General features: G+C 48.4%; 1 protein-coding gene across 1 annotated transcript in view; it reads left to right on the top strand.

The window, feature by feature from the left end:
- Window positions 1–855: 855 nt before the first annotated feature.
- Window positions 856–15,161, top strand: part of rab3gap2 (RAB3 GTPase activating protein subunit 2 (non-catalytic)) — a gene marked incomplete at both ends in the record, with an annotated part of 20,411 nt that continues 6,105 nt past the window's right edge. The window contains 20 exons of the mRNA XM_080550514.1: window positions 856–964; window positions 2,403–2,476; window positions 2,701–2,818; window positions 3,194–3,275; window positions 4,509–4,556; window positions 4,760–4,835; window positions 5,047–5,148; window positions 5,348–5,447; window positions 5,999–6,097; window positions 6,258–6,406; window positions 7,004–7,083; window positions 7,543–7,632; window positions 11,989–12,128; window positions 12,606–12,801; window positions 13,217–13,360; window positions 13,532–13,614; window positions 13,756–13,820; window positions 13,948–14,038; window positions 14,247–14,374; window positions 14,615–14,828. Coding sequence (XP_080406640.1) covers window positions 856–964; window positions 2,403–2,476; window positions 2,701–2,818; window positions 3,194–3,275; window positions 4,509–4,556; window positions 4,760–4,835; window positions 5,047–5,148; window positions 5,348–5,447; window positions 5,999–6,097; window positions 6,258–6,406; window positions 7,004–7,083; window positions 7,543–7,632; window positions 11,989–12,128; window positions 12,606–12,801; window positions 13,217–13,360; window positions 13,532–13,614; window positions 13,756–13,820; window positions 13,948–14,038; window positions 14,247–14,374; window positions 14,615–14,828 — 2,188 coding nt within the window. The remainder of the gene's footprint in view (window positions 965–2,402; window positions 2,477–2,700; window positions 2,819–3,193; window positions 3,276–4,508; window positions 4,557–4,759; window positions 4,836–5,046; window positions 5,149–5,347; window positions 5,448–5,998; window positions 6,098–6,257; window positions 6,407–7,003; window positions 7,084–7,542; window positions 7,633–11,988; window positions 12,129–12,605; window positions 12,802–13,216; window positions 13,361–13,531; window positions 13,615–13,755; window positions 13,821–13,947; window positions 14,039–14,246; window positions 14,375–14,614; window positions 14,829–15,161) is intronic.

Consider the following 15,161-nt stretch of genomic DNA (forward strand, 5'->3'; position numbering starts at 1 on the left):
TTTTCATTGCAGCCGTTGTTACGAGCCACAACCCAATCGTAATCGTTTCCATTCGCTGTTGAAACATGCATCAGGAAGTATGACTGGGTTGTCCTTTTAAAATTCCGCTCCTCGAGCTGCTACTGTTGCAATGCAAACGAGCTGCTCCACTGTAATAACGCGGTGAGAAGAAGTGACATTGTATCAAAAGCGACAGGCTAACAATAGAAAGTGATAAGCAAAGTGGGAGTCATTTGTTGCGTTCAAAATGACAAATAATCAGATTGCTTTTGAAGAGCAAATGATGTGCGAGTTTGATAATGTCAAAGCGAAATGCTTTGGTTTGCGCAGGGAAAAAGCTGAAGCACGGGGTGCATTCGAAATGTTTTCCGTTATGTGTGAATGACGACCGTTTTTGGATGGTGTATTATGTTGTGAAACGGTTCCGCAACGCTGTCGAACTTTGCTCGTCTTGAACACAGCCCACTTAGTACACACCTCGCCTTCCTGGACCATAGGGGGCGACACGTGCGACAGAACGGCGTTGTTCAACGTGTTTCTACTCTTCTTTGTGTGTGTAGCGATGTGTCATCAACACAACATCTCAACTAAAGGGAGTGGGATACAGTGCGAACAGTAGCAAACCTTTAGACAGCGGTAACCGAACCTGTCAGTTAATTTTATTCTGGGACACCAACACTAGGGAACGCCTGGACTTTATTGTCGTAAGATTAGTACATCCCGTTCGCGACAATATTATTCTTATTAGAAGCCCTAGCCTGCAACATTGTTGTTGCCCCTTTGGACGGCTGCTGCTAGCAGGCTAGCTGGCTAACTCCCCTTATCCGCCTTGGGTCGGGTCGGGTCGGGATCGCCATGTCCTGCTGCCTGCTGGAGTTCTGTCGGGTGCAGGAGCTCAGAGCAGTCAGGGAGTTCCTGTTCCAGAACCAGCAAACCAACTCATCGGAGGACAAGAAACCATCAGGTGAGCTTTAGAGCCAGCACACTAACTAACGCTGAGACAAGTTGACTAAAACAGCCAACTTGTAATGTGTGGTCTGCAGAAGAGAGAGAGAGAGAGAGAGAGAGAGAGAGAGAGAGAGAGAGAGAGAGAGAGAGAGAGAGAGAGAGAGAGAGAGAGAGAGAGAGAGAGAGAGAGAGAGAGAGAGAGAGAGAGAGAGAGAGAGAGAGAGAGAGAGAGAGAGAGAGAGAGAGAGAGAGAGAGAGAGAGAGAGAGAGAGAGAGAGAGAGAGAGAGAGAGAGAGAGAGAGAGAGAGAGAGAGAGAGAGAGCGCTAATAGAGAACAAGTAGACAGTGTTATTGTGCAATAATTATGATGAACAACAGTGTCAGTGCGTCCAAAAAAGTGTCAGTGCGTTTCCCTTAACTAACTTACTATAGTATCTTTAGTTAACCAACGAATGATCAAACAACGAGATCATGTGTTTGAAGCTAGGTGTGATCTAGGTATCCCAGGAGTGGCAGTGCACCACAGCTCCTTATTATAGACTGACTCATAAAGGATTCAGGAGTACACAGGTCACCTGTTGTCTGGATGACTGGATGGATTATGTTTAAAAAAAACAGACCTAGAAGTGACAGTTCAAGTAAAAGCACACACAATTATAATAACCCCATGTTTACCACTGCTATGTGGCATTCTTGTGGGCAAGGTGCTGTGAAGGTGAGGGCTGGAGAGATGGAGATATCCGGAGGGAGGGAGGGATGTGTGTGTGTGTGTGGGGGGGGGGGTTGCCCTTTGTCATATGAGTCATCCGACAGGAGGGCATCTGAACTGATTACTGCATGATGCTGAACAAAGGACACACACACATACTGTACATACACACACACGCACGCACAGCTGTAACGTTTTTGATATGTATGATTTGTGACACATTTTATTTTTGTCTCATTGCCTCAGTCTTTAGTCAAAGTCTAGGACACACACACACACACACACACACACACACACTAAGACCATGGCAACAGGAGTCCTCGGGTGTTCGTGTGAGTTCTGTCATTCTCTCTGTGCTTCCCACTCACTGATAATTATAGCTAGCTCCCTCCATCTAAAACTTCACCATCCCTCCATCTATTACACCGTATCCTCTCTTTCTTTCTTTAATGATGGCAGTACATTTCCACCCACTCCGCCACCCACCGAGGTGCCAAATATGTGCCAAATGATCTTACTGATATATTAGTTCGACTCTGCCAGTGGCAACTTATATTTGTGAATCACTTTTGGAGTGATGTGCATGACCTTACATAGGGCTTATGCTTAATAAATGTCTTGATGTATATGAGTTTAGACCAAAGGTAGGCCTAAGGTAACTGGCATTGTTTCTTCTGATGTTGTAGGAGCTACAATTTGTCATGATCATTCTTGTCATCTCTCTCTCCCTCCCTCTCCCTCTCAGAGAGTGAGTTGGCCTGGGACGACTCAGACTGGGGATCATGGGATAACCCCGATGCCAAAGAAGATGGCACCACGGTTAGTCCATCTCTCCTTTGCACACTCCTTTCTACCCCTCTCTCTTCACTCTGCTCCTCTATTCTTTTATACCTCGCTCTCCTCATCTCTCTCTCTCTCAAGCTGTCTAGTACCCTATTTCTTTCTCTGTCTTTCTACTTCCTGAACACACACACACACACACACACACACACACACACACACACACACACTCAGTGCTGAGTCTACTCTGCTCTGTTCCCCAGGGGGAGGAGGAGAGCTCTGCGCTGAGCGCCCCCTGGATGCAGGATTGTGTGGTGTCCCTGTCGCCCTGCTCAGACCTGATGGTGGTCGCCCGTGAACACAAGGCCGTCTTTCTCTCAGGTCTGTAGTCTCCCCCAAACACACACACACACACACACACCACACACACACACACACACACACACACACACACACACACACACATACACACACACACACACACACACAGCGTAGCTTTTTCAAATACACACATGCAGTCTCAAGACATAAACAAAGCATGCTGATTAACATAGTGAAATCATAACCAGGTTCTTATCGAAAAAGATAATTTGTTCTCAATGACAAACCTGGCACAATTCATTCATACACAATGAATGGCTTAAATGTAGAGAGAGTCAGGAGTTTTTCCCTGACCAGGGTAGGGCCCTGAATAGCTCCTGTATAATACATGTGGTATATGGATGTTGTTGTGACAGTAGTGTTTCCGCTCTACAGCAAAATGGCGCACGGATGACAGCGGGCGGGAGGTGATGAACCTGGCAGTGTCCTGGAGTGGAACACTGAGCATAGAAGACGGGTGAGAGAACGGGAGGGGAGATGGGGGGTGGGGGGTGAGAAGAGAAGAGGAGGAGCAGCAGGAGTGAGAGTACAGGGGGAAGAGGGTGTGGGAATGGGGGGAGAGGAGGGAGAGGTGTATAGAGGGCAGAAGGAGAGGAAGGGGGGATGAGGTAAGGGGGTAAGACTACAGGAAAGAGGAGTGAAGGGAGGTGAGGGGGGAGATGAGGTTGAGACAATAATAGGAGGGGTGGGGGATGGAGAAAAGAGACACAAGAAAGAGAGAATGAATGAATGAATGAATGAATGGTCTTTATTGTCATTAATACAGTACAGGTACCATACAACGAAATTTAGGAGGGGGGGGGCTCCCCTGGTGCTAGGGAAAAGTGAATGTGAAAAAGAGGGTGAACACCAAGAGGAATGAAAGAAGTGAGAGAACAGAAACACAAAATAGAGGGATGTGAAACGTTGGGAAAGAGGAGATGGGACGGAGAATAAAGGAGGGAGTGATACTCTATTTGGTGAAAATGTTTCAGTTTTTAGTTTTTTTTACAAAAAGATTATAAATTGGAGAGCATGAGTGTATCTGTTTCAAAACCCAACACTGTAAACTAAATAGTGACTTTGTGTAAAATAAATCTAAATATTGTCTCTGAATATTAATTATGGACGTTTCACTGACCATTTATAGGCCACTTTAAAAGGGTGGGACAAGACGCTCGCTCACGTGCGCAGATTGTCGAGTTGATTGTGATTTATAAAGGGAAACCGGCGTGGGATGTGTGGACTGTTTTAAATCAGAATATTTTGTGCATAAGCACTTTCTGTGTTTCGTCAGTACGCCACCTTTTCACATTATAAATGAGGCCCCCTGTCAGTTCTACGTAACAGGCAATAGCTCTATCATATTTGTATGTTGGCTACAACATCACTATAAATAGAACTTTATTGCATTCTTTGTTACTGAGATAGTCAAAACCATAGCTCCGTTTAGAAAAAGGGGGCTTTATTTGTCCTTATATAGTGCCTTTGGAAAGTGTTCAGACCCTTTCACTTTGTCTACCTTTTGCTGTGTAATAGACTCAATTTAAATGCATTACATTTTTAAAATGAGAGAAAGCCACAGTCTGACCCTGAGATGGACAGGGCTGAGGTAGGATGAGAAACATATCTTCAACTGTGTGTGTGTGTGTGTGTGTGTGTGTGTGTGTGTGTGTGTGTGTGTTTGTTTGTTTTGTATTTGTCTTTACAGGGAGTGTGTGAGCAGTGTCATCTGTATACCCCTGGCCAGCCAGAAGAGGTGAGTGTGCGTGTGCATGTGCGTGTGCATGTGCACATGTGTGTGAGAGACGTTTGTGTTCTCTATATTGGTCAGTGATAACTGTGTGTGTGTGTGTGTGTGTGTGTGTGTACGTGTACGTGTACGTGTACGTGTACGTGTACGTGTACGTGTGCGTGTGCGTGTGCGTGTGCGTGTGTGTGTGTGTGTGTGTGTGTGTTCAGGAGCTCCACAGGTCGACCAGACTGGACCTGTATCGTAGTGGGTTTCTCCTCAGGCTATGTGCGCTTCTACACCGAGGTACTGCAATACAGCTCAACCCCTTGTCACTTTTACCTTTATTACAGTATCAATAAGAATAGCTTTTTAATATACTTTTGTGTTATATTTCTAACACAAACATAGACAGTTGCTTACACATTGAATGCTGTGAGTGTGTGTTTTGTGGTTTTCTAAAGCAGTATTTTGTGAGTTTGTCTATGTTTTTAAAGCAGCATGTTTGCGTTGTCAGAGTGGCGTCCTGCTCCTAGCCCAGCTGTTGAACGAAGACCCTGTCCTGAGGTTGAAGTGTCGTACCTATGAGATCCCCCGCCACCCTGGAGTCACCGAACAGGTATGTCCCCCGCCAACAGCACCTTGAGTTAACCTGATGAAGATCCCATTGGGATGGAAACATCGCAGTATTTTTTCTGTGTGTCCAAAATGAATGATTTTGTGAGACAAAGAAGTTATGAGACAGTTATGAGTGCATAATAGGGTATTGGGGCTCAGTTTAAGTATGTACTCCATCTGTATGTACTTCTATACTTCAGCATGAGGAGCTGAGTATCCTCTACCCAGCGGCTCTGGTCACCATCGACGGCTTCAGTCTCTTCCAGTCTCTACGCGCCTGCAGAAACCAGGTGGCCCGAGGTACGTGTGTGTGTGTGTGTGTGTGTGTGTGTGTGTGTGTGTGTGTGTGTGTGTCTGTGTCTGTGTGTCAAACGTTTGCATTTTGTTGCATTTGTGTTGGACTGGTCTCATTTTCATTGATGCAACAGATATGTGTGGTTGTGTGTTCGACTGTTCATATAGTAGTAGTTGAGACACAGAATTAGTAGTAGTGGTAGTAGTAACACAGTTGTTATGCTGTCAAAGTTCTGTAAGGTTTAATAGAACCATCTTCTTTGTTTGCTGTCTGGGTGGGAAGAGTTTGCCAAAAAGGACTCAGGTACACACATACACACACACACACACACACACACACACACACACACACACACACACACACACACACACGCACACACACGCGTGCACAGAAGAAGCAGAGTTCTATGTAGCCCTAGTGGTAGTCTAGTACAGCGTGGTATTGTGGCTTGCTTGAGGTCATCCTCATTCTACTTAATTTGCCTCTATTACCTCCATTTCTTCATGCCCCTTTATTCACCCCCAAACCCCCCCCCCCCCTCTCTCTCTCTCTCCAGCGGCTGCAGCAGGCAGTGATGTGGTCCAGCCTCCTCCTCTGGCCTATAAGAAGTGGGGTCTGCAGGATATGGACACCATCGTAGACCACAGCAGTGTGGGTGAGACAGAGGGAGGACGAGGGGAGGAGGGACAGGAGAGGGAAGGGCAAAGTTTGAATGAATTAAAGGGAGGACTGTCACTGAACACCGGAGGAGACTTCATCCTCCTTTCTCTTTCTCTCCCTCCTCCTCTCCCACTCCCTCCCTCTCCCTCCCTCAGGTATCATGACATTGTGTGTGTTTGACCAGATGAAGAATGCCTCTATCCTGGGGGGTTTCCATGCATCAGTGAAGGGCAGCCCCCCAGCCATGAGTCAGTATATCACTGTGGGGGGAGGGCCCTACACCGGCTTCTACTACGCCATAGAGGTGTGTGTGTGTTGTGTGTCTGTCTGTCTGTCTGTCTGTCTGTCTGTCTCTCTCTCTCTCTCTCTCTCTCTCTCTCTCTCTCTCTCTCTCTCTCTCTCTCTCTCTCTCTCTCTCTTTCTCTCCCTCTCTCTCCCTCTCCTATTTTTCCATAAAGGTGTCTGTGGTTGCCAGCCATACTCTCTCTCTCTCCCTGTCTGTGTCTCTCCTCTACTGTATCTGACAGTCCTCTTTCACAGGCTTTATTGCTGAGTGTATCTACCTGTCACTCAGTGTTTCTCTTGCTTATGCTTTGCTGGTTTTCTCTCTGTAAGTGCACTGTATTACTGTTTCCTGAGTAAACACAGTCAGCCCTAGTCCATAGTAGTGGTGATGTTTGACATTCTCGCTCAATTCAATTCAATTGAGCTCTTTTGCACCATTTTTTACCTTAACTACGATGTTCTCTCTGTCTCTCCCTCTCTCTCTCTCTCTCTCTCTCTCTCTCTCTCTCTCTCTCTCTCATGTGCTCTCCTTCTCTCTCTCTCTCTCTCTCTCTCTCTCTCTCTCTCTCTCTCTCTCTCTCTCTCTCATGTGCTCTCCTTCTCTCTCTCTCTCCAGGGCAGCTCCCAGCCTCTCCTCTCTCATGTGGCTCTGGCTGTAGCCAGCAAACTCACCTCTGCCCTCTTCAGCGCCGCCAGGTCTGTGTGTGTGTGTGTGTGTGTGTGTGTGTGTGTGTGTGTGTGTCTGTGTCTGTGTCTGTGTCTGTGTCTGTGTCTGTGTCTGTGTCTGTGTCTGTGTGTGTGTGTGTGTGTGTGTGTGTATGTATGTGTGCGCGTTTACATTCCTCTGTATATATGTGCATGCTTGCAGTTTCTTGGCCTCCTGCTCTCCCAATCACATTGAGTATACTCTGAGGAGATGTCTGCTTGCGTATTGACTGGGGCCTTCACTCAACAATATAGTACCCCTGCAACAGCACTGACCACAAAGCACCAAAATCATTATACTGATAAATAGTGTCCTTCCCTGCCAACTCAATCGTTTTAACAGTCATATTTTCTCGTCTCTTTTTCTCCTCCACCTGCTCTCTGTCTCTCACTCCCCATCCACCGCTCCACCCCCTCCCCTCTCTCTCTCCCTCTCTCTCTTTCTCTCAGTGGGTGGCTGGGCTGGAAGAAACAGAGTGAGGAAGAGCCAGCACAGAAACAGAAGCCCAAGGTGGAGCCAGCCACGCCCCTCGCAGTCAGGTGACCAGTCCAACACCCATCCCTTCATCCATTGAAAACAACGTGCAACCATGCTGGTCTCTTGATAACTATAGCATCAACCATGCTGGTCTCTTGATAACTATAGCATCAAAGGAAAAGAGTATCATCTATATTTTTTATAGGAGTATAATATTTGATATAGGTAGCCTCTTATCCATCCCACAGCCCGCCGGCGGGCCCTAGCGCGATATGCTAATTACATTTACATTTTTGGCATTTAGCAGACGCTTTATTCCAAAGCGACTTACAATCAATACATTTGAATACTAAGCATGTGAATCATCAATCCACCATTCGTTGCAGGAAGAGTAATCTAGCTCGGGCCCGGGGCCATTGATAGAAGGAAAAACCTTCTCCCTATCACCTTATTCTAAAACTTTTTTTTTTTTTTGGGGAGAAACTGAGAAACAGTACAAGGGGGGCAATAGAAGTTCTTAGGGACACAGTAGAGGGGAAGGGTGTCTTTAGGAGACGTAGTGGTGAGGGACAGAAGATGTCTCAGGAGGAGCAGTTAAGATGTAACCTGCAGGCCGGCATTGTAAATAAGAATTTTGTTCTTAATTGTCTTGCCTGGTAAAATAAAGGTAAAATAAAAATAAATAAAAGATGGGTCTTCAGTCTACGACGGAAGATGGGTAGTGACTCTGCCGTTCTGACAGCCGTGGGGAGCTCATTCCACCAGCGGGGAGCCAGTGTTGTGAAGAGACGTGATCGGGCAGCCCGACTGCTGTGTAGAGGAGGTGGGGCCAGTCGGCCAGCCGAGGTGGAGGAGCGGAGTGAGCGGGCAGGGGTTTGGGGGGTTACCATTTCCTTCAGGTAGGCAGGGGCTGTCCCTTTAGCTGCCTGGTATGCAAGCACCAGGGTCTTGAATCTGATGCGAGCTGCTATCGGGAGCCAGTGCAGGGTGCGAAGGAGAGGGGTGACATGAGAGTATTTGGGGAGGTTGAATACCAGCCGGGCAGCAGCATTCTGGATGAGCTGCAGAGGTCTAATGGCTGAAGCGGGGAGCCCAGCCAGGAGTACATTGCAGTAATCCAGGCGGGAGATGACCAGTGCCTGGGTCAAGAGTTGCGCTGCCTCTCTGGTAAGGAATGGTCGTATCCTTCTGATGTTGTAGAGGAAGAATCTGCAGGAGCGAGCCGTTGCTGCAATGTTCTCCGCACAGGATAGTCGGTTGTCCAGGATCACTCCAGGGTTCTTGGCTGTCAGGGAGGGGGTTACAGTAGAGTTCTCCACTGTGATAGAGAAGTCTTGGAGAGGGCACGCTTTCCCGGGGATGAAGAGGAGCTCGGTCTTGTTAAGATTGAGCTTGAGATGGTGGTCAGCCATCCAAGTTGAAATGTCAGCGAGACATGCTGAGATACGGGTTGCCACGTGTACATCAGACAGGAAGAGTTGAGTGTCGTCTGCGTAGCTGTGGTAGGAGAACCCATGTGAAGAGATTACCGAGCCAAGAGACTTGGTGTAGAGAGAGAAAAGTAGGGGCCCTAGGACAGAACCCTGGGGTACTCCAGTGGAGAGGGTTCGTGGAGAGGACAGCGATTCTCTCCAGGTCACCTGGTAGGAGCGGCCCGCCAGGTAGGAAGAAAACCAGGAGTGTGCGGTGCCAGCGATGCCCAGGTCTGAGAGGATGGAGAGAAGGATCTGGTGATTGACTGTGTCGAAGGCAGCAGACAGGTCAAGGAGAATGAGAACAGAGGAGAGGGAGGAAGCTTGGGCAGAGTGGAGGGCTTCCGTGACAGCAAGGAGCGCAGTCTCAGTGGAGTGCCCAGCCTTGAAGCCGGATTGGTGGGGGTCTAAGTGATCCATCTTCCGGAGATAGTCAGTCAGTTGTTTAGATGCCGCGCGTTCAAGGGTTTTGGAAGGGAAGGAGAGAAGGGATACAGGTCTGTAATTGTGGACACATGATGGGTCATGGGTAGGTTTCTTGAGGAGAGGCTTGACTCTGGCTATTTTGAAGGCCGCTGGGACAGATCCTGTGGATAGGGAGGAGTTGATTAGGGTGGTAAGGTAAGGAAGGATGTCGGCGGAAATGGATTGGAGATGGGGGGAGGGGATGGGATCAAGAGGGCATGTGGTTGCCCGCTTTGATGTGATAAGTGTGAGAATCTCATCGGGGGAGAGGGGGGAAAAAGATGACAATCCAGAGACCGAGTGTCGAGGAGAGAGTTTGGAAAGGGTGTTAGCATTGTTAGTAGGAGGAGGGAGAGGTGGGGGGGGAAAGGTGCTGCTGATGTCGTCCACCTTTTTTCAAAGTAGGTGACAAAGTCATCGGCGGACAGGGAGGAAGGAGGAGGGGGAGGAGGTGGATTAAGGAGTGAAGAGAAAGTGGAGAACAGTTTTCTAGGATTAGAGGCAGAAGAATGTATTTTGGAATGATAGTAGGATGCTTTAGCAGCTGATGCCGAGGAGGCGTAGTTGGAAAGGAGAGAGTGATAGAGGTTAAGGTCATCAGAAAGGCCAGTTTTTCTCCACTTCCTCTCAGCTGCTCTGAGCTCTAGTCTACAAGCATGTAGCGTTTCAGAGAGCCAGGGAGCTCGAGGAGAGGATCGAGCTGGCTTCAAGGTTAGTGGACAGAGGGTTTCGAAGGATGAGGTGAGAGCGGACAGGAGGGTTGAGGATGCCGCATCAGTGGATAGAAGGGTGAAGGATTCAACAGAGAGTAGGGAGGATAGGACAGAAGAAGAGAGGGTGTTGGGGGACAGGGTACGTAGGTTACGACGAGAGGGTCTTAAGTGGTTAGAGGCTGAGAGGGAAGAGGAGGTTTTGAGGGGAAGGGAGAAGGATATAAAGTGGTGATCAGAAACTGGAAGAGGGGTAACAGTAAGGTTGGAAGTGTGGGAAGATCTGGTGAAGACAAGGTCGAGCTGATTGCCTGCCTTATGAGTCGGAGGAGAGGGGGACAGGGTAAGGCCGAAGGAGAGGAGAAGGTCAAGTACTCCAGATGAGAGAAGCTTCTCAGATTGGAAATTGAAGTCACCTAGTAGTACGAGTGGAGTGCCATCATCAGGGAGGGAGCTGAGAAGGCCATCCATCTCGCCTAGGAAGTCACCGAGCTGGCCTGGGGGGGGGGGACAACAATGTGGAGTTTGACCGGGGAGGAGACAAAAGCAGCATGAAATTCAAAGGAGGATATAGACAGGTGTGCCAGGGGAAGGACAGTATGTGACCACTTGGGCGAGATGAGGAGTCCTGTGCCTCCCCCTCGACCAGAGGGTCTAGGGGAATGAGAAAAGGAGTAGGCACCAGAGAGGGCTGCTGGTGTAGCTGTGTTTTCTGGTGTGATCCAGGTTTCAGTGAGAGCAAGGAAATTGAGGGCCATAAGAGATGCATAAGCTGAGATAGCGTCAGCTTTCCGGACCGCCGACTGGCAATTCCAGAGACCGCCTGCGGCGATAAAGTCATGGTCAGTAGAAAAAGGTGGGTAGATGAGATTGGAAGGGTTGCGAGGGGGGATGTAGCATCTAGGTGTCCTCCTGAGTGTCAGAAGAACAGGGATAGGGAGAAAGCACATTGTGATAAAAGTCTGTAGAGGGGAAGAGGGCTAAAGAACCAACAGAACTAGGAGTAGCTAAGCGCACTCAGTAGACCGATGTGACAAGAGAAGACAGCAACACTACAAACAACTGGAAGAGAAGGTACTTAGTACCCTGGCTTCCTCTCAGGCCTTCCTAATTGTCTTGCCCTGTACATGCTTCCTATGTTCCTATGTTTAGGTAGGTAGTCATGGTTACATACAAATAATCCATCTCAAGATACATCATATCTTGACCATAACACCAGGCACATCCGACATCGCTGTCAATCCACCAACAAACACACTACATTGACATATTTTATAAAACTCACCAATGAAGCCTTATAGTCGACCACCGATCGATAACATTCCGACAACGGTTTGTCTACATTGCTAAAAAAATATTTGGGCGAAAATGAAAAAAAAACTTTTACTTCAGTGTGTTCAAACTTGTATTTCTTAACACCAGTGCTACTTAGTCATTCTTACTGTTGGGGAACAAACTTCAGAGTGTTACCTTCAAAAGGAGACCGACCCCATGCATTTACTCCAAATGGTTCAAGAACAGCTTCCAATTTACTTTCGGTATACATTGGATAGGCGTTTTGGGCCAATTATACAGGGATGGTAAGGGGATAGCAAATACAGCTTTCGTCCTTTTGAATGTCTTCCTCCGGAACAGTTTATTTGGTACATATTAAGAAAAAGTTCATTACATATAGGTAAAATGAAGGATACAACTAAACGTGTCTGTGTCTGTATCTGTGTGTCTGATGCCTGTCATTAAGTCTTTCTCTCCCTGTTATGTAAACTCACAGGTTTGGTCTCCCAGACTCGCGTCGTCACGGAGAGTCCATCTGTCTGTCGCCCTGTTACATGCTGGCCGGAGTCACAGACGACTTTGGCAGGGTCACTCTGCTGGACGTGGGGAGGGGCATCGCTATTCGCATGTGGAAGGGTGAGGGAAGGAGGGAGGGAGGGAGGGATGGATGGATTAAAGGATTGATGGAGTGTATGGGTTCAACTGGGGCAAGAGGGGAGGCATTAAGCTCACCTCCTTCAGTACTTCTCTTATTACACCGGCTTAGTGTATCATATCCCCTGTAGGACTACCGGTACATTTCACAGTTACTTTAATTTAAAGGGATAGTTCACTGAGACTAACCACATGTCATATTCTCTCCAGTTCATACACCAAGACACTTTCAAGTCATCATCTTGGCTATTTTGCAACTTGCACTTTCACATGTTTCAATATAATGGAAACAAATGGGGTCCACACTTTTTAAAATATTTGATTTGATCCTTTCAAGATCATTCATTGGTTATGAAGGGAGGCAGCTTATTGCACTAACACTAGCACTAACTCTAGTTGAAGAGACAAAGAAAGTGTTATGTTTTCTTAGAAGACCTCATTTGATTGTTCCGCCTCCAGGCTACCGGGACGCCCAGCTGGGTTGGGTGCAGGTGTCTGAGGGGCGAGGCGATCGGGAGTCCTCCCCCTCTGCCTCCCTCCCTCGCCGCCACGCCCAGTTCCTGGTCATCTACGCCCCTAGAAGGGGCATCCTGGAGGTGTGGGGCACACAGCAGGGGCCCAGGGTGGGGGCCTTCACTGTGGGCAAACACTGCAGGTGAAAATGCAACACACACACACACACGTAAATAGACACAAAATGACACACACTCATCAGGGGAGCCTGGAGCCTTACTTTGGGAAAACGCTGCAGGTAAACAGACACACACACACACACACACACACACACACACACATATACACACTTTCATCAAAGGGGGCCCACAAAATGGCAAAGAGTCCAGGGACACAAGCCCTGATATTATCATACACACACACACACACACACACACACACACACACACACACACATATACACACTTTCATCAAAGGGGGCCCACAAAATGGCAAAGAGTCCAGGGACACAAGCCCTGATATTATCATACACACACACACACACACACACACACACACACACACACACACACACACACACACATAGAACCCTAACCATAACCCTTCCTCTCTGTCAGGTTGCTGTATGCAGGCTACAGGCTGATGGGGGTGAACAGTGTGACCAGCCAGGGCTGGCAGCTCCACACTCAGCAGGTGTGTCTGTTAGACCCTGCCACTGGAGTACTGAGGACTGTCACTGTCCCCTTCCACCTGGCCCTCAGGTGAGTGTACACACACACACACAAGCGCACACACACACACACACACAGACAGACGCACACACACGCACACGGCACGCACGCACGCACACACACACACACACACACACACACACACACAAGCACACGTTTAATGCACACACACACACACTCATGGTTTTCTCCCTGTATCAGTGATAAGAAGAGTGAGAGAGCAAAGGACATGCACCTGCTGAAGAGACTGGCCACCCTACTGAGGAGCAGGGAGGTGGAGCCAGGTAAGAGAGAGAGAGAGAGGGGGGTGGGATGGAGTGGAGGAAGGAGAAAAAAGGGATAATAAGGGAGAGGATTATGACTTTGATAATAGGCCAAGTAGAAGAGTACTGGTCTTATTTTGACCATCGTCCTTCTCTCCTCAGATATCCTTGAGCGTGAAGTCCAGAGTGTGTTGCTGGACATCAAGCACCCTGCCATCAAGAAACAGGTCAGCACACACTCTCGCACGGCACACACACACACACACACACACACACACACACACGCACACACACACACACACACAAGGGAAGGTTATTCACCATTCCTCACTTGGTCTGTGTTTTGACCAATAGGCATTGGAGTCTCTGCTGTCCAATAAGAATGCACCAGTCTCCTGCATGACGAACATCACCCGTGTCTTACTGTCCAGTCTCAAAGAACAAGGTAGTGTGCGTGTGCGTGTGCATGTGTGGGAGGAGAGAGAGAGAGAATGCTTGCGTGTGTGCACGCCATTGGGTGTGCGCGTGCAAATATGTGTTTGCACGTGTGCGCATGCTTGAGTGAGAATGTTTGTGTGAACACCATTGGGTGTGCGCGAAAAGTGTGTTTGCACCTATACGTATGTATATAAATGTGTGTGTGTTGGCTGCAGACCCTGAAGCGGTAGATGAAGCGTTGCTGAAGCTGTGTTCCTCCCAGTTGAAACTGCTCCAGCTCTACACAGACATCCAACAGCTCCACACCAGAGGAGAGCCTTCGACAGACACACACATCACACCTGTGAGTACAGCTCTGAAGCTAGCTACATTTTATCTTTGCTGCTTCACGGAATTAGCAATATTTATATATTTGTTGCATTTTAAATGGTCCAACAGGCCAGTGAAACAATGAAATAAATATGAAAACGTTTTCATTCTCCCCACCTCTCCTCCTCTCCTCTCTTCCTCTCCCCCCTCTCCTCTCACCCCCCCCCCTCTCCTCTCACCCCCCCCCCCTCACTACTCCTCCCTCCTTCTCCAGTCTGAGGCTCCTCCAGGTATAGAGGAGGAGCTAGCTCGCATCGGCCCCACCCTGCAGCGCTACAGCGAGCTGACGTCCCGCCCCTCCGTCTCATTTGCCGTGGACTCGGGGGCCAGCCCACTTCCTGTGCGCAGCTTCCTGTCCCAGATGGAGTGCGGCGAGGATGGGAAGGTGAAGGTACTCCTCGGGCCCGACGCAGACTGGACCCAGCTAGGTAGGAGGGAGATGCGAGATACACACACACACACACACACAAAAGGATACACACACCTACTCCTCAGATACCTAATTTGCACATTCACCCACTCACTCACTCACTCACATAGACACTCAGACAGACACAATCATTTATAGAAACATTCAAACACACACACACACACACACACACACGCACACACATACACACACACACACACACACACACACACATGCACACACACACAGACACACACACACACACACACACACACACACACACACAAACACACAAACACCACTGACGTTTGCACTACACTACACTACACTACAGCTCCAGATATCAACTCCA

The sequence above is a fragment of the Nansenia antarctica genome, assembly GCF_963989245.1.
Source record: "Nansenia antarctica genome assembly, chromosome: 1".
NCBI lineage: Eukaryota > Metazoa > Chordata > Actinopteri > Argentiniformes > Microstomatidae > Nansenia > Nansenia antarctica.